We start from the raw sequence: 19990 nt of genomic DNA on the forward strand, positions 1-19990 counted from the left end.
TCTCAGCTTCACCTAACCAGCTAATTGATCTGGAAGGTACAGGGCCTTTAGATGAGTCGAGGCCTAGTGTATTATCCCAATCAAATTTAACTGCAATTACTGAGCTACAAGGCTCAATGGCAGCTATGCAGTTTGCACTAAAAATACTGTTGAAGTTGTGTGGGAGACTACATGTTAATACAGTTTTACATCTTGGTCTCCCTGACCCAACTATGGCACAGGAGACGGAGGCTCTGAAAAAGATTCCCTCAGTTTTAGAAAATGAGGCAGATGGCCTACCAACCAACAATGAACCCAAATCGGGTCCTAATGAAGATTTGGCCATCTACTTTTCCAGAAAGCAGCGACGGATGGCAAGATGAGCGGCTAACAAAAAAGTCCCTATGGTCATTGCTTCTCCATTACCAGCCACTGATGTTCCCATGATAAAATCTAAAAAAGCAAGGAAAAGAGCCCGGAAGGCTAAGGAAGGACAGACTAAAACTGCAGGAACTTTGACCAGTTGGATACTCCTGGAAAATTCTAATGAAATTTCTTATTTGGGCAGCAACGACCAAGAATCTGACTCCTCGATTTGCACCAATAGTGAAACAAACAAATACGCTACGCCCCAAAGGAAATCTAACTTGCGGACTCTGGAAGTCTCTCAGCAGAGGGAGGAGGACGGAGGCATTAATTGTCCTGAGAATAAAATCTGTATTATTAAAAACTTGAATAAAAACAAGAGAGACAAATGGTTGACAAGAGGCGAGGTGTTAACCAAATTCCATTCAATACCTCAGTTGCGAGTGATTCGCTCAGAAGATTTTTCTTTTGTTGAACCGTTAAATGCGTGTAATCCTAATGTGTCAGCTCTGCATTGTAGGGTTCTGGCTACGGCCCAATTGATTCGCACCCATAAAAGCAGTTTAACACAAGTTGGTATGTGGGTGGATTTTATTAGGGAAGAAGCCCAATCACTTCCTAGTCAACCAAAGACGCAGGGCAATAATAAGCCGTCCAAACTGGACCTCATTGAAGGGAAGAAAGTGCAGATGATTGACATTCAAAATACTTTGAAGTGGTTGGCAGATTCTTTGCCGATGGTATTACAGAAGCCCTGAGCTTGCTCGTTGTTGAGCTGGAACACTCGGAGATTCAATCATCTGTTAACCACTAAAGGATCTTTATCACTAATTGATAAGCAATCCATTTTTTTTTTTACATCAAGAAACCTGGCTGCTAGCACCATATCATTATGGACGGATATACCCTATTCCACACTTGTGTCACGAAGGGGACCCTGGGGCGGCAATTTGGGGGGTTGTTGATTGGGGTACCCAATTTCATGGAAAGTATGAAGATAGTAACATTATGTGAAGATCATATAAGTGCTGTGGAAGTAAATCTAAGGGTGAATCAAAAATTGGAAAAAGTGCTGTTGGTTAATGTCTGCAACCGACCGGGTGCTACTCGTCGGGAACAGATTCAAGCGGCATTACATGAGCTATTGGGCCAATGGAGCACTCTTGATTACATCTATATCGGTCCCGAGGTGACATCTATTGTGGTTTATATGATTGTCCTTGAAAGTGCGTGGGGTATCCTGATCCACTTATCATGAATCTTGACACCATTTCTTCTTCCTGTGAGAAAATAAACACAGGGGTATTAAGTGTAAATCATACTGCTAATCAAATTATCTGCTATGGAACAAACATTGAGAAGGCGGTTAAGGCAGCGGGTGAATGGAGCCTGAGTCACGCACGCAACTTCAAATCTATGACAGTTGAAGAAATTGAAAAATTGATTCATAATTTTTTCAGGCAAGCATGCTACCTGTAGAATTATTTTAGTGTTCAAGCAATTCGCTACGGAAGTCACCTATGATAAGGAACTACGGGATGTCAAGCGAATACTTATAGGACACATCCGTAAGATCAGAGGTACTGGGCGCTCTTTGATTGTAGTCAGGAATTTGAAAAATAAATATTGTGCCTGGGTAAAAGCACAAAAAAAGCCCAAGAAATTAGAGCAGTGGCAGTACAAGGTTGAAACACTGCACTAGAAATTCTCAGAACATCTGGTCACTCTTGGGGGGAGGCAAAGGGAAATAAGAGGGCTCCTATGATAAATCCTATGGGCGTCCAAAAATGGACAACCTTTCTTGAGAAATGCAACGGTATAGATCCCATCCTCCTGCCATTGAAGAGTGGTCCCAAGTTAATAGCCCCCCACCCCGGTTTGCACTCACTACAGATGATCTCCTTGACAAAATCAGCAAATTGAAGGCATCCCGAGCTCCGGGTCCTAATGGCCTGTCCAACGTGGTCCTGAAAGCTAACCCTTCATTCTGGGCAAGTCTCATGAAAATCTTATTTGAAAAGGTGCTGGCAGAGGGTAGAATCCCTTAGTCTTGGCAAAAGGCCATTCCTATACCAGTTTTCAAAAAAGGTAGTAGAACAGACCCCGGTAATTATCGTCTACTCTCTATGCTTGACAGCACGGGCACATTTTTTGCCTCATTGTTATTAAGAGAACTGCAGATATGGGCAGATAAAATTGGAATTTCAGATCGCTTTCAAAGTGGCTTCCGGGCAGGGTATTCTACGTCATATAACCTGCTCATAATGGACACCCTCAGGAGTAAAGCAGTCATCAAATAGCCCTCCTTTATACGCCCTATATATCGACTACAGGGCGGCTTTCGATTCAGCTAATAGAGGGAAATTATGGCAAAAACCTAAAAATCTATCATGTCCAGATGGCCTGATTCATTACCTGGAACTTTTCATACTAATACCACAGTGCAGTTGAGATTGGATAACCAGGGCCGCATGATGAAATTAATCACACAGTTGAGAGGAGTAAAGCAGGGGTGCGTAACTGCCCCTTTGCTTTATAATTTTTTGTTTGTCGGACATCACCGAGTATTTACGGGGAGTTCGAAACTGTCCATCCAAGATTGGCTCATCTCAGTGTGATCATGGCCTATGCGGATGACCTAGTGCTGTTCCATCATACAATCAGTGGAATACTTAGATCGGCCCAGAGGTTTTTGGCAATATGCAGAGGTTAATGAATTGGTTATTAACCATAACAAGACTGAGCTAATCCTATATACTGCTGGCAAGGTTGCACGCCCTAGCATGCACATAGGAATAGTTGAGATAAAATATACAGATTCCTATAAATATCTTGGTGTGGAATGTGATCGTAAAGGCCACTATTTCCTGTGAATGCAGGCTCGTAAAATCAGGGCAGCGCAATTAACAACTATGATTTATAAATTCACACAAGATCAAAGTGGATTCCACGTTTGGGGTGTGCGTCAACTTTGCATTCAATGTTTTGTGCCTATGGTAATTTATGCATTAGAATCTTTGAATATGAATCTTGACTGGTTACAGTTATTAGAGGGAAAATTGTGGATGCGACTTTTCGGACTCCCGCAATGTATTCCCATGGCCATTTTAAGATTAGAGTTGGGTATTCTTTCTCTTAAGGCAATGGTGGTTCGGAAAAGAGCAGAGCTGTACATCAAAATTCAGAGCAGTCCTACTAATCCCCTATTAGTGTCCGTAAAGGAAGATCTGGGAGGTAGTAACCAGTCTAGATTTGAGAAAGATATGAAAGCACTGTGTGAGCTGATCTTCTGGACCCCTCGGTGGGGACAAGACAATGAATGTATGTTTTACCACTTACATAAGTGTCTACATTTGTGTGATTTGCAGAATAAGTATGCACATTTAGCAACTTTAAAAAACGATCAGTTTGTGACGTTTATACTGTTTATATTAAAAAAGGCTCAAATGTACTTAAACTTGTGCCCTTGTCCAGCTCTTAGGAGGGTTATATTGTTGATGCGTATTAATCATCTACCCACGCTGGAGAACATAGCCTTGGAGCAATCTCTGGCTAAATCCATAAAGATTCTGTAGAATTTGTGGGGTTCGTTCTGAGCCGGAAACGGCGAGACATCTATTAACTCTGTCCAATGATGAGTATCAATCACAGTAAAAATCTTAGTGAATTTGTACATTGTCTTGAACATATAAGGGACATTGAGTTTTGGCATCAATGTGTTAACACCCTTAACCCTAGATTGCAGTTAGCCCTTTTCAGAACTTGGTCTGAAGCTGAAAAAGCAATTGCCATTAAAGGGCCATTTAGGTCACCCCATATACTGCCTGAGAGGGCCAAACCCGGAGATCCTACAATAAATTGCCACTCTCGGCCTAATGACCGCATAATCGGCTGTGTACTATGGATTGGATCGGGTCAGCTCATAATGATGTACTAGGTCTTGATGATGTTATTTTGTTGGTTGCTACTGATTTGGGGATATGCATTTCTTTTCCTCCTAATATGTTGAATTGAAGTTGGGCTTCTCCATGATTAAGTTGTATATGTTTTGTTTTTGTTTTCTTTTCTTTTTGACTATATATGTATTCATTTATGTTAAGTTGGATTGATATGATTGTTAGTTGAATGTGTAAAGTTGTTTCTCCAGCATTGGATCTTTCATAGATTCAGATGCTTGAATATTCCCCGTCAGACTGGGAATCCTCGGTGATGAATTTTATAATAAAAATGTTTTTTTTTTAAAAAAAATATATACACATTGCTACCTAGCAGTGCATGTACATAGCCCATTATGGCCTATGAGCCATTTCATTGTGTAGTCCCTCCACCTCACTTTGGTCCTTTATGGCCCCAGCCAATGAGGTGGCAGGGCTTAAGCTCCGCCCCCGGCAGCCATCTTTAGATTTTTCACCGCAGTCTAACAGACACAGGGAATCCTCAAGCTCTCTGAGCTTTTTCAAATTCTTTCTACTTTTGTGTGGAATATATTTAGTAAATATATTCCATTTTGTTCCCCTTCTCAGGGGCTTTGTTTCCAATTAACCTGGGAGACAAAACTTGTTTTCCTCTCAAAATCGTCGACTGCACTTCTCTTCAGAAATGGAGGCACCTCAGGCTGTCAGGAAGCCTTCCCTGTTCAGGGACTGCACAAGGTGCAAAAAGAAATTGGTTTACAACAAAGACCCCCACGAGCATTGCATTTATTGTCTGTACCCACATGACATTAAAAAATGCGAGATTTGTAGAACTTTTTCCACCAAGACCCTTCATGACAGGCATAGAAGACTCCTTTCTTACCTGGAATCCAGGGATCAATCTTCGGACGAAGAGTCTGTCAGAACAGCTCCTGTCCAATCCAGCACTCCATCTGAGAGACAAACTTCTAAGAGAAGGGACTCTTCAGTGGAAAGGAGTTCCTCTCCCAAGTACAAAAAGAGGAAGCTGGAATTGATACCTTTTCTGCCTCCAGTTGACTTACCAAGCCAGAAGAAGTCTGCAAAATCTGCCTCCAGAGGTAAGGAGGAGTTTGCAAAAAACGGGGGGGGCAGTCGTCGGCGGGGAAACCGCCCACGAATGAAGGGAAAGGTAAAGGCCCGTCATCGGCCATACCGTCGACGAAACCAGCAACGACGACGACCACGCTTAAGACATCGTCGACAATAAGATCATCGTCATCGGACACGTCGACCGCGAAGCAATCGTCGACGAGCAAACACCACTCGTCCACGAAGCATTCATCCATGACGCAGTCGTCCACGAAACGCATTCCACATTCGTCAACGAAGCTCTCGTCGACGGCAAACCCTCAGTCGTCGTCGACGGCGAAGCCCTCGTCGACGGGAAAAGCTCAGTCGTCGCTGGCGAAGCCCTCGTCGACGGGAAAATCTCAGTCGTCGACGAAATCTCATACGGGATGTTTGTTGACGAAGATAGCACCGCAAATTACGGAGGAATTGCGGCCTTCCACATTTGAAACTCCTGTCATTGAAAGCAATGTCATTGAGAAGAATACTGAAACTGAACCACTGGTACAGCAATTTTCACCTTTGGGTCACATGACAGAACTTCCGGATGTAATTCTTCAGGAAGAATTCTCTGATGCGGAAGTGATGGAAGAGTCCACCGGTCCCTTACCTAAACAATACAGCCCTCCTTGGCAACCGTCCACGGGAGAATCCGAATACCCTCATGACCCGATACTCATGTTATCCGTGCAGAGGATTGTAGAAGAATTTTACAGGCGGCAAAAGGAGAAGCAAATTCCGATTGATCCCATAGAATCAGAAATTATTCCTAGAGAGTCTTCTCCGATTCCAGGCACATCTGGTTGTTCTCCTCACAGGAGTAGACCGCAAAAACGGATGGGATCACCGGAACCTGCTCGAAGACCAAGGAGCAGCACCCACAGTGCTTCACCTACAAGAGTCCCGTCGCCACAGTCATCGCGCAGACCGCGATCTCCGGATGATGACCCCACTATGGTACCGTCCACCATTTCGGTATCAGACTGGCAGGAGGATCCTTTTAGAGAATTCTCGGAACCAGAAGAAGGAGAAATAACACAGGAGCCAGACTCATCCAGTGAGTGGGATGACTACGTAGTCGAGAAGCCAAGGAGGAGAGACTCGCCGGGCAAGGCCTCACCGCCGGATGATCTCGTCTCTTTCCACACCATTATAGGTAAAGCCGCAGAATTGTTTAAAATTCAGGTTTCTTCTGAGGAAAGGAAATCAGTGCTCTATGAGCACAGGGACAAACGAAGGAGGACAGTTACCACAATTCCTCTCCTCGATACCATCTGGGATTCCGGATCCAAGATCCTATCCACACCCTTATCGACTCCAGCGCTGGTGTCCAGGCCAGAAAAGAAATATAAAGCTCCGGATTCGGCACCTCTTTGTTTGAGAGGTCATACGAAACCAGACTTGGTTATCACAGTGGCGGCCAGAAAGAAACTTGCCAACCCCTCCTCACCGTTGTCGGCACCACCGGATAAGGACGGACGTAAACTGGAAGCCATGGGCAGGAAAGTATCATCTTCTGCATCGCTTACAATCAGAGCGGGCAATGCGCTGGCCATGACCGCAAGCTTTGATCGCGAGCTTTGGCTCTGCATGTCTAAATTGGCGACACAATTACCACCAGAGCTCCAGGAGGAGGCAAAATCGATAATCGCGGATGGTGAAGCAACATCGGATCACATGATCGACGCAGCGGTTGATGTGGCCGAATCAGGCTTCAGGCAGATGGCGCACGGCACAGTGCTCAGAAGGCAAGCCTGGATGAAGGCTACTAACTTTAGACCTGAAGTACAGGCGCAGATATTAGACATGCCGTTTGATGGACAAGATCTCTTTGGAAAGAAGATAGACGATCATCTGAAGCCCCGGTGGGGGGAAGGGTGAGCCAGTTATTCCAGCGCTGGCAATCAATTACGTCGGACAAATGGGTGTTACAGGTGATCCAAAAGGGTCACACCTTAGAATTTCTGGACCAACCTCCTTCCCTGCCTCCAACATCTCGCAGAGTGCATATGCTAACACAGGTCATGTCCGAAGTGCAAAGACTGCTCCAGAAGGCAGCAGTAGAACCAGTCCCTTATTCTCAGAGGGGAAAAGGTTTCTACTCCCGATTCTTCCTCGTCAGAAAGAAAAACGGTCAATGGAGACCCATCTTGGACCTGAGGGCACTCAACAAATTTATCAAGCGCATAACATTGAAGATGGTAGCTTTACAAGGGGTGCTATCTTGGTTAAACAAGCACGACTTCTTAGCCACTTTAGACTTGGAGGACGCATACTTCCATATACCGATCCATCCAGCGCACAGGCAGTTCCTCAGGTTCACGGTGGGAGAGCTTCAGTTTCGAGTGCTCCCGTTCGGGCTAAAATCGGCTCAGAGAGTTTTCACAAAATGCTTGGCGCCGGTAGCAGCAAGTCTCAGGAGGGCAGGAACGGACGTTTTTCCATACCTGGACGATTGGCTGATAAAGGCAAGTTCCGCTGCAAAGGCTCGCTCGGCAGTGTCGAGGACTGTCAACCTCCTAAAAGAGTTAGGTTTCTCCATAAACCAGACATAATCCTGCCCTATTCCCAGCAAGGTAGCTCTCTTCCTGGGAGCGGAACTCGATACCAGAATTCCCAGAGTGAAGCCATCCGCAGAAAGAATAGCAGCGATTCTACGCTCAACTTCAAACTTCCTACAGAAAGAGACAACATCCGTACGCTCTTACAAATCCCTATTGGGCATGATGTCATCATGCATATTCCTCATACCGAACTGCAGGCTTCGCATGAGACCTGTGCAGGAAGCTCTGGACCACCAATCGAAACAAGCTTTCGGAGGCTGGGAAGACATTGTCCAGATTCCATCGACGTTGCACAAGGCCCTTCGATGGTGGAATGTTCTGAGGAATCTTCTGCAGGGGATGCCGTTTCAAGCACCGACATCGACCCTTCTGCTGAGGACGGACGCTTCCTTATCAGGTTGGGGCGCTCATCTTGCGGGCCTCCAAACCAAGGGCTCTTGGTCGACACACAAGGGTCCCAGCTCCACATCAACGTGTTAGAGCTCAGGGCCGTAAGGTTGGCGCTGAAAGCCTTCCTACCGGTTATAGCTGGCCAAGTTCTTACAGTCCAGACAGACAACACGACCTCCATGCACTATACAAACAAGCAGGGAGGCACGAGGTCACAGATCCTGTCGCAAGAAGCCCAACAGCTTTGGGCATGGGCCTTGCACTACGGGGTGCAGATCAGGGCAGAGCATCTTCCAGGAGTGGACAATGTCCTAGCGGACAGGCTAAGCAGAGAATACTCAGCGTCCCACGAGTGGGAGCTGGACGAAAAAGAAACCCAACGGATATTTGCCTTATGGGGCCATCCGCAGATCGACCTTTTTGCCACCAGGAACAACAAAAAATGCAAGATATTTGCTTCAAGATACCCGGAGCACCAATCACTGGGAGACGCGTTCTCAGTGAATTGGTCGGGGAAGTTCCTCTATGCCTTCCCACCCATTCCCCTCATGTCGAGGGTACTTCGCAGGGTAAAAGAACAGGATTGTTCATTGATTCTAATTGCACCGGATTGGGCACGGCAAGTCTGGTACCCGACGCTGAGGCACCTATCCTGTCAACCCCCGATTCGTCTCAAGACGCATCAATATCTACTGACGCAACAGAACCGCAAGGTCCTCCACCACGACCCGAGGAGCCTGTCTCTCAAAGCATGGTTCCTGAGCAGCGCAAACTGATGCACCTAAAGTTACCATCGGAATGCTGGGATATCATCAGGGCCGCTAGAGCCCCGTCCACGCAAGTCACCTACACCAGGAAATGGACCAGGTTTTCCAAATGGTGCGAGACCTCTGCAATCGATCCCCTCACGGCCTCGGTTAATCAGATTCTGCCCTACTTGTTGCACCTGGCTAAGTCGGGGCTCTCACTGTCCTCTATCAAGGTCCATCTGTCAGCCATAGCGGCTTACACAGTAACCGCGGAGACGCAAACCTTACTTTCCTTACCAGCGGTTAAAATCTTCCTGAAAGGACTGATGCGTACTTATCCGCCTACACCTACACCAGTTCCGGAATGGAGCCTCAACACCGTCTTAACAGCCCTCATGCAACCTCCCTTCGAACCCATTCACAGATGCGAAATGAAATTCTTGTCCTGGAAGACATCTTTACTGATAGCCATCACATCAGCCAGAAGGATCAGTGAGTTACAAGCTTTGTCTTCTGAACCCCCGTTTACTTTGTTCCAGAAGGACCGCGTCATCTTAAGGCCTCACCCGAAGTTCCTCCCCAAGGTACTTTCGGAGATGTCGTTCACTGAGCGCATTGTTTTACCAACCTTCTTCCAGAATCACGCTTCTGAAGCGGAAAGAACATTACATTCTCTAGACGTTGCTAGAGTGTTGAAGTTTTACTTGCAAAGAACCAAGGAGTTCCGCTCCTCAAACCGGCTAGTCATTTCTTTCTCTGGCCGTACCAAGGGTCAGCATATATCTAAACAAAGTCTGGCACGCTGGGTATCGTCCTGCATCACCCACTGCCATCAGTTGAAAGGCGACCCTTTAACTAGACCGCCGTCTGCGCACTCCACCAGAGGAAGGGCGGCGTCAACAGCATTCCACGCAGGGGTGGCATTGAAGGACATATGCAGAGCCGCCACGTGGAGCACTCTGCATACTTTCGCCAAACACTACTGCCTGGCTGAAGATACCAGCAAAGAAGCTGCAGTTGGACAGGCAGTGCTCCGCCATCTCTTTGTATAAGTTAGGACCAGCCTCTTTTCCCACCTTTCCCGAAGTATGTAACCGTTGTGTTGCTGCATGGTAAAGGTTTGATCAGAAATATGTTTTTTCTGTATTTATGCATATATATATATATATATATATATATATATATATATATATATATATATATATATATATATATATATATATATATATATATATATATATAGGTGGCATGTTTTAACTGCTTGGTATTCTATTCAAGCATCTGAATCTATGAAAAATCCAATGCTGGAGAAGTCTTAGTTACTTACCTGTAACTGTATTTCTCCAGCATTGGTATCTTTCATAGATTCACATGCGCCCGCCCGCCTCCCCTGAGAGGCTGCTTCTAGGCTCGGCATCAATCATACTGTAATCTCTACGGTTCAAAATCTAAAGATGGCTGCCGGGGGCGGAGCTTAAGCCCTGCCACCTCATTGGCTGGGGCCATAAAGGACTAAAGTGAGGTGGAGGGACTACACAATGAAATGGCTCATAGGCCATAATGGGCTATGTACATGCACTGCTAGGTAGCAATGTGTATATATTTAAAAAAAAAAAAAAAAAAAAAAAAAAAAAAATTTATTATTAAATTTATCACCGAGGATTCCCAGTCTGACGACGGGGAATATTCAAGCATCTGAATCTATGAAAGATACCAATGCTGGAGAAATACAGTTACAGGTAAGTAACTAAGACATTTGTTTATAAAACTGTATCACATTAAATAAATGCATTAGGTAGGGCAAACTCTTTTAGTGTAGGTGAAGGTAGGTATTTTTCTTATTATTTCAATAAAAGCCTTGTGTAAAATGCCACCCTTTTGTCCGGCGCCTTCTGACTTACCACAGCACGAAAGACATGTATAGTGGCCACGGCCAAAGGCTGTGGTCACTGTAGAGGAGGCATGGTATCACAAATATAACACTGACACAATGGGTACAATTTGTAAAACCTTTATTGAAATGGTTGGGTTGGAGAAACTCCTAGTTTTCCCTATAACTAAGATGAGATTAGTCTCGACAATCAAATAATAAATAACGCAGTCCTACTGGAGCCTGACAAATCAAAATTGCCTATGCTAACAAAACCTAATGCCTGCCCTATCTTTTGTACAAAAAAGTGTAAAAGGGAGAAATATATGCAAGAAGGAAAAATGTGGTTGAACCAGCTCTTCTCCCCATGTTGGACCTCACGGAGTAAGGCTGTCCCTGTAGGCAGGATGACACGCTCTGGCTCGGCTTCCAACACAATAAACAATTCCAGAATGTGGATCGAGGCCCATCTGGCCTTCCATGTTTAAGTCTCTTTTCTCGACTTTGAAAAATGTTTCAACCAAAAAAAGTTCACAAAGGCTCTGTCAGGCTCAGACCTCTCACGATAAAGTTCAACACAAACTTTCAAGGGGGGGTGCTCCCTTCCCCAAGCTTACTTCACTTCCGGTCTTCCTCTGTCGGGCTCGGACAGATGTCAAAGGCTTTCAAATGTCGTGGCTTACTTTTCAGACTACTACTGCAGGACCATTTCGACTTAAAAATGTATAGTTCAACTTTTACTTTCCCCTTTCTAGGAGTTAAACTTTTCCATATCACTTTTGCTGTATATTCTCTTTCTCACTTAAACAATTTACCTTTCACAGAGTCGAGTTGGCTACTTCCTTTCACTGGACCACTCCTTTGCTTATTATCGCTGAACTCGCAGCCACCTTTTACTTCAAAGTTCATTCACAGGTCTGCCTTTCCTTGTGTTTCATTCACACGTGTGCAGCCTTCAGTTGTGATGAAATGTTGCTATTTCAAACTTTAACACACACCAGCCTTTCAGGTCGCTTGCCAATTCACCAGCTGTGTGCGTTTCTTCTTTGCTTTAAGATTTCCAATTCATGGGTCAAGGTTAGTACCACAGGCTTGGCCTCGCCTCCCCAACTCTGCCTTTCACCCAGGAGGGTCGCTGGTGTCCTTGAAACGCATTTCAGTTTTCACTTGCGGTATCTAGCCTTCTCCACGTGTCTCTCACGTCCTGTCGGAGGCAACGACCTCCAGTAGAAAACTCTGGGGTCTTCCGACCTGCTGCTCTCGCCCCTTGTTCCATCGCTCAACTCCAATAGGTTTGCCTTCGTCCTGGAAGCCCTGCTCGTTCTCGTGTTCCGCCTTGCTCAAAGTGTCTTTGGGTTCTGCCTTTTATTCGTGTGAGGAGAGCCAATTGGTATTGGGTGTATGAACTTGGAATGAAGTGCCTGACTTTGCCTCACCCGATTCGCAGGACATGGCAGTACGATGTGTGTACGTTAATGGAATCCCAGTGATTTGACCGAAGGGGAAATGATCGAGGCTGAAATATCCGAAAACGAAATGTTCGAATTACCAAAAGTTCGAACACTTTGTTTTTGGACATTTCAGCCCTGATAATTTGCCAAAACACGCACACGCGCGCACACCCACACCACCAACATACACAAACCCCACTTACCTTTACCTTCACGCTGGTTCCTGCAGCGCCAGTTCCCTTTCACTTCTGTGATTGGGAACTGGCGCTGCAGGGTCCTTTTCTTTTCTTTTTCTTTTTTTTTTTAAACGGACGGCTGCAGAGGGGTCCCCCGCAGCCCCCGCTCGCTATACCATAAAGTATAGTGAGCGGGGCAATGCGGGGGACACCCCCGCAGCCCCCGTTTTTTTTTTTAATGCTACCACCAGAGGATCGAACTTTTGGTGTTCGATCCTTTGGTGGTAGCATTTTTAGAACTTTTGGTCGTTTTGACCTTTTTTTTCTGTCATTTCGACCTAAACCTGTTAATGTTGTTACTGTCACCCTCTTCTTCGGCCCAGTATTTGTGTAAAAAAATGGGTGGGGGGAGTTGGGGGCCTCGGAGCATTCTAAAACAAAGGATGGGTTGGATAAACAAAATAAGGGGCAATACCGCATCTCACCATCAGCTGTCTCACCCCCATTCCCCGAAGACCCCTCACCCAGATGATTTCCGCCACTGGCCCACCCCCAGGAACTGGATCCAAAAGCGATGGCTGTGTCCTGGCCACCTGGATGACAAGTCCCTGAGGACTAGCTGGTGAGACACCCTTTGGTTTCTCACACCACCTAGTGTATCCAAATAAACGTATTGGGGGACCATGTACAGTGGACACGGCCGAAGGCCATGGCTAGTGGCCCAATAGTGCTTTAAAATATGCAGTGGGCAAAGCCAAAGGCGGTGTTTACTGGCCTGGCCCGTGGCTACCTATTGGGTCTAAAAGAAACCTATTGGGGGAACATGTTCAGTGGATACAGCCAAAGGCCATGGCTAGTGGCCCAGTAGTGTTAAGTATACAGTGGGCATGGCCGAAGGCCTGGCCACCTAGGGGTCCAAAGGAAACATATTGGGGAACTTGTATAGAGGACACGGCCAAAGGCCATGGCTGAAGGACAAGGCTAGTGGCCCGGTAGTGTTTTAAAATATATAGTGGACATGGCCAAAGGTCATGCTCAATGGCCGGGGCCGAAGGCCCTTGCTAGTGGGACCGAAAGACATGTATAGTGGCCACGGTCACCTAGTGGGTCGAAGAAAAATAACTATTGGGGGAACATGTACAGTGGACAAGGCCATGGTTATTGGCCTGTAAAAAAAAGATGGTATAACAGCCCTTGAAATTCACTGAAAAAATCTAATCAAGATGAAGTTAAGTTGAGCAGATTTACCGTAACAAAACCCTGGAAATTCAGCGGATGTGTGAAGTGATGACCAGCTTAACTCAGCACGCTCCCGTTGCAAAGCCCTTGAGTACATACATATTATAAGAGAAGGGATTCACAATGACCTACAAAATGGCATTATGGGGGACATACCATAATGAGGGACACCAATGGGAATGCACCAAGTTAATCTGGTCATGACTTCCAACATCTGCTGAATTTCAAGGGTTTTGGGCCATTAAATCTGCTCAACTTAACTATACCTTAGCTAAAGTTTTTTTCAGTGAATTATAAATGTACACATGCTTGCCTTGTAAGCTCCATTTTGGTTAGGGATTTACACCTATCCAACAATTCTGGAAGGAGTATAAAAATCCACCTTTTTGTGAGACTCGCTTTAGTGCTGCCAATGCTGAACCCAGCGTACCTTCTTTGACCTGTTTTCCCCTCTTAATATAAGAACCATTATCCCCCCCTTGCCCTTTCTTTCGTGAAGTATTTTTCCTGTACTGTGTAACCCCAACTTAGTTTTAATAGGTTTCTTTTTGTTATGTAATGTAAAATGGTGTTGTGTTTACTATTTATTGTGCATTTGTAAGGCGCTTATATATTCCAGTAAATTGTGTTTCAAAGCACCCACAGGGCAACGGGTAGGGAACATCGGAATGAAAGACAAATATGACAATGAAAGATAGAGGCGGACCTATTACGATTTGTAAGAAGAGGATCATAGGGAAGTTTGAGGAAGAGTTGTGTGTCATCTGACTAACACTGGAAGTTTGGGGAGAAGGTGGACATGAGGTGTGCAAGCAAAGCAAGGTAGTTGTTAATGAGCCAGGGAGAAAGGTTGGAGCCATAGGGGACGCCACAGGTGGAGGTAAAGGTGTGGGAGGAGAAAGAGCCCAGAATAAGCCGGGACGGACGGTCACTGAGGAAGGTCAGCCAGTCCATTGCCCTCTCTGAGATACATAGGGTATCGTGGAGTCGTTTTATGAGGATGGAGTGGTTGACCGTATCAAATGAAGAGTAGAGATCAAGTAGAATGAGAACAGCTGGAGAGTTGGAATCAAGAGATGCAAGCAGTTCCACACAGGTCTTCAGAAGAGCAGTTTCTGTGCCCCTGGATGCTCGGAATACAGATTGATGGCCGTGGAGGCAACCAACATGTTCAGTGTGCTGGGTCAGTTGGAGCACAACCAGCTTCTCCAAGAGTTTCCAAAGGAAGGGAGTGATAGATATTGGGCTGTAGTTGGCTGGACAAGACTGGTCTGCTGATGTTTTTTTCAGGAGGGGGTGCACAATGGGGTGCTTGAAGAAGGAGGGGAAAGATCCAGTAGCAAAAGAGTGATTGCAGAAATCAGCAAGTGCAGTGGTAAGGGAGATAATATTGTCCTTAATGGTTCTGGACGAGCAGGGGGAAACCTGTTTGGAGGAGACTTCATGGAGCGGACACCTCTGGTGACCTCATCAGGTGTGATGGGAGAGAAGGAGGAGAGAAAGGCAAAGTGGGAGACCACAGGAGGCAAGGGGATGGGGGATGGGGGAGTTGGAGGGGGACGCAAGGGTGCTCAGGATGTCTTAAGTTTTTACAGTAAAGTGTGTGGCCAGTGCTTTTCAAAGGGCTAGGGATGGAAGAGGTGTGGAGGAGACTGTGGAGGGGTTCGCTAGTTCCCTGCAGATTTTATAGAGTCCGGCCATGTTATTGGATGCACCAGAGATGCAAGCCTGGATGTTGGCCCTTTTCTTGGTACAGATAGCGAGTCTGTATTGCCTTTGGAGCAGGCGACAGGCCAGTTTGTCAGAGAGTGAGCCTGAGGTCTGAGACTTCTGTCCGCAGCTATGTACTTGCGTTTCAGGGTTGCAAGTTTGGAGTCGTACCAGGTGTTACGCTTAGAGGCATGTTTCAGGTGGATCCTCATGATTGGGGCAAGAATGTCAAGGGTATTATTTATATCAATACGGGGGCATCCTACCCTTGGAATATTAGCTGTTTGTTGTTTATTTAGACAAACAGGCTTATGTCTTTGTCATGTATGGTGGCCACTTCCTAATTTCAGTGTATCAAGGAAATTATTTTCATCAAAGAACAAAGAGAAACAAAACAAACAGAGTGCTGTATGTTCCTTCACAAATAGGGATAGCATTTATTAGTTTGCTTCCTTCTAATCTTATTTTTTCATTTTCTTGTCTTTAAAAAAGCAAAAAGGTTTTAGTGGTAAAGTCCATATACAAATTGGATCTTTTTACCCTAAACATGAACGTAGTTGTACAAATTGATGGTGTGCCTTCATCTCCAGTGACTTGTGAATAGTACTTTAAGTAATACAAATAAAAATGTTGGTCACATTACAGCAACCTATCTGGGTACATGGTTGCAATGCCGGACACATAATGGTGACCTAAAAGGGTATTAGTCATGGCAAGATGGAGGTTGTTGAGAGCAGAGTCACAGTAAGTGTCTGTAGTAGGGAGAGCGGGGGGATGAAGGTAGATGCGAAGGCAGCAGCTGACACTCGTTTCATTGGACAGATGTTCATGAACAAGGTTGGCATGGCCAGAGGGCTGAGTGGACCCAGGTGAGAGGAGAGAGTGATCTGACTAGGAGCCCAATTTCTGCCATTATAGTGGCTTCTTGGCAAATGGTTCTATAAGAGAAAGGATTGGTGGGAGCAGAGGGGGGATGCAGAGATGAATCCTGAGATGTTTATGGGTGCGGGCTAGAATTGCCAGATTCTTGGGTATGATATGTTTCTTTGTAGTTTATGAAGTTGCACTGGGACATCTGTTTCGCCAAACCCAAGAGTAATTAGCTACCAGCACTGGCATATTGGTAATAGTGCTGTAGAATTGAATATGCATTGTCAGGTTGACAATATGGTAGGAGATACAGACAACCGATTCAATGTTTAACAAGGTTTTTTATTAAATAAAATGTCAGGACAGAGTAAGGCCTAACTTGCCCTATGCTAAGGTGGGATTTCCCTACCTAAAGAAACAAAGGCTAGTCTGTGTCAATATGTTCAACTTGGTTTGTGTCCAAAACCTATGCTTGCCCTCACAACTAAGATAAAACAATGTGTAGGGATGTGAACCATAATCCAAACAGTGTTCCAAAACTAAAGTTCTGAGCTATTTCCAGTTCGGACTTACTCTTGAGCTTCTTTTCAACAAGTTTATCACCATATGTCATGATGCCCTTCCCGAAGTTCAATATCATTCCAGGGCAGCACGTCTCAGGGTTCCCCCCCCCCCCCCCCCCAAGTTCAATATCCAAAGATTACACCAAAAGAAGTATCTTGAAGCTTTGTCTTTAAACTGTGTTTCAACAATTCTTTAAAACTCAAGGTTCCCTTCCCCAAGTTTGGTATGCACCAATAGTAGTTTTCCTTTTGACATAACATCAAACGTCCTTATTAGCATATAGACGTTCTCTGGTCTTGGCGCAGTTGTTAGACCACACGGTCCACCCATTACCGGTCACGCAACCAGAAAGCTTGTATTTACTTTTAGAAATTCATTATTCAACGGGTAGTTGTTCTCTGGTCTAGGCACAGTTGTTTAATGGCACGATCCACTCATCACAGGTCACGCAACCAGGAACTTCCCATTCTCCTTGAGTAGTTAAATATTCAGCACAACAGGGTGTTTTTCAAATGTAGCTCCACAACTTTAGTATTCCTATTTGCTTTGAGTTTATTGTTCAATATTCAGGAGGTTTGTTCTTTGCATTCACTTTCGTATTCAATATTAGCCATTGTGCTGTTTCATGCAGTTTAATATTCAAAACGAATAGTCTTGCCTTTCATTTCAGTATTCAAAATGTGTAGGTTTTGCTTATTTCACTCAGTTCGGTATTCAATAAATGCAGCTTTGCTTTACCGTCATGAACCGCTACTATATTCACGATCCCTTGGAGCACCCGGGTGGCGTCTTGGCTTCTCGCGCTCCAGCACAGCGCCTTCTGCTGTGTTTTCTTCTTCTTCGCCTACTGCTCTCATGTGTTTATGCATGCATTCCACCTCTTATACACCTGTGGTCCTTTGATGGGCTGCAGGTGTATTCCATTAATTAATTATGCCAGCTTCTGATTACAGGGACATGCTTGACCCTCGTGCATCTTCCTCGTCCCAGTACAAGTGGTGAGAGTAAGTAGTGTCTATTACTCTCAGTTGCTTCTTCCTTGTCTCAGTACTGTTGGGTACCCCAAGAGGGGAATAAATGGGAATTGCTTTATAATGACCCATAAGGGTTGGGTGAGGGTTTGATAGGTTGTCACTAGAATAGAGGGGAGACTGTATTTTGTCCCAAGGCACCTCATCCCCAATCCTTCTCCTCCTTTTTAACACGCCTGGGGTGATATCTCCTCGCCCTCTTAGAAATAAGGGGACATGGTGAATAATATCCTATAACCACTTATGGGATAGGGGTTTCCCCCAAAAAGGAGGGTGTGGAATACTGTTTGGGCATCCCACCTCCAATCCCCAGGGACCCTCCATTCAGGTGGTCCTCCCTCGCCTGTCCATCCACATGGGCAGCATCCAAAAGCAATGGCTTTTCCCTGGCCAGCTGCATAGAGGATCCAAGGGGAGTAGATGTGAGAACACCCTCAGGTTTCTCACAGCATACGCATGAGGTTTTGTGTAGGTGGAGTAAGATGGGAAAAGGAAAAGTTGAGAAGGTTAGAGAGATTTTTGGACGGCCGGGGGAGGATCGCCCTTGGTGACTGTATTTATTAGGATGGGTTTCTGTGCGGTCTTTAGTTTTGTTTTTATGATGATTGTTGGGCAGTGATAGTTCCGGAGTGTTCACATTTATTTGTCATCGTGCATGGGAGAGACCAACCTGGTTGAGTCTTTAGTCTTGCCTTGGGTTTTTTCGTTTTGTACCGCAGCATTGTGCTTGGCAAGGTGTCCAGGGGGATCTCCGAGTTAAGTGCGTGAAATGTGTAATGATTAGTATGCTATGTACCAACCTGATTCGGGCTGGTCTTTTGGTATGGGCATCTGTACTAGGTTGTCTGTTGTGCTAGGTGAACAGACAGGTTTTAAGTGATGTTCTGAAGGTCTGATGGTTTTCCAATTTGCAGAGTTATTTTAATAAGGTCATTCATAGGTTGCTTTCCAGAAGTGAGAGAATCGACCCTCTTTGGCATTTCTCATAGAAGGTTGGCACTGTTTATTATAGTTAAATTAATGGATCGGAGCTTTCCACTTTCTGATGTGGGCGATGCATATGTTTTTTAGATGGGAGTCAAAGGAGTCTGGGTGATTTGTTCTCATCTTTCCAGACTTTAAAGGAGTCTTTGTGCTGAGTTTTACACTCTATCTTTGCCTGTTTAGAAGATATTCTTAAAGGCCAATCAAAAGGCTGTTCCAGCCTTGAGTCGTAGAAGGTATTTCATTGGATAGTCAATGGTCTCACATTTTAACCCAACCACTCCATATTTACACTTCAAAATGCTGGTAGAAGCTAAAACTAAAATAGCATGCAGTGCCATTGTGTGAACATTAGCAACCTATGCCACTTGGCTTGGAACTTGTTTCACTGTAGTTCATCTGGGAGACGTAATGCTTAATCTGTCATCTCTGAAACGACCATATTGACACAGACATCCTAAAGAAAGGTGAAATAGAAGCTTCCCAGAGGAATGCTAATGGTTATGATTTATTCAAAGCTTTCCACCCATCACATTTGTGTTATCTCAGTAATGCCATTAGCTTCATGAGAGGACCGTTGGCTTGGGCAGTTTGAATGTGTGATTGAACCAAGTACAAATAGACAATCTTCATCCTGTCTCTATTTTCCTTATCTTTATTGCTGATTCACTTCAGTAGTAGCATTATCTCATTGTGTTTGACCTTTCAAAGTTGTGATGAGGATTCTCAAACATGTAGAGCTGCTTGGCATTTTGAATTTCTTTCTAAAGGCATTGAACTTCGTGAATATTTTTTTAAGAAACAGGCGTATTGTATTCGTTATTTATATAGCTCCCTTTCCCCATTTGTATGGCCTCAAGGCGCTTTGTGGTTGGAACTCCCCCGGGGACCGCAGTCAATGTGTAGGAGGTTCTAAGAGTTTAGATTAAGAGATGCTTGTGTGCGTTTTCACCCGGGTTAGGGCTTAGGTGGCTGGCTAGGTTCCATTAAACAGCCCACAGGTCAGGCACGTGGGTGGGTGCT

The 19990-nt window shown here is 45.1% G+C and overlaps 1 protein-coding gene across 6 annotated transcripts in view; it reads left to right on the plus strand.

The window, feature by feature from the left end:
• RAD9A (RAD9 checkpoint clamp component A) overlaps nucleotides 1-19990 on the plus strand; it is a 902871-nt gene that overhangs the window by 601455 nt on the left and 281426 nt on the right. For 4 of the 6 annotated variants that reach the window (XM_069628954.1, XM_069628955.1, XM_069628953.1 and 1 more), the window contains exon 4: nucleotides 11767-11857. The exons of the other annotated variants lie outside the window; for them this stretch is intronic. In XM_069628954.1, coding sequence (XP_069485055.1) covers nucleotides 11767-11857 — 91 coding nt within the window. The remainder of the gene's footprint in view (nucleotides 1-11766; nucleotides 11858-19990) is intronic. 6 annotated transcript variants of the gene reach the window in all.

This window comes from Ambystoma mexicanum, chromosome 12 (assembly GCF_040938575.1).
Source record: "Ambystoma mexicanum isolate Mex_15411 chromosome 12, UKY_AmexF1_1, whole genome shotgun sequence".
NCBI classification, from domain to species: domain Eukaryota; kingdom Metazoa; phylum Chordata; class Amphibia; order Caudata; family Ambystomatidae; genus Ambystoma; species Ambystoma mexicanum.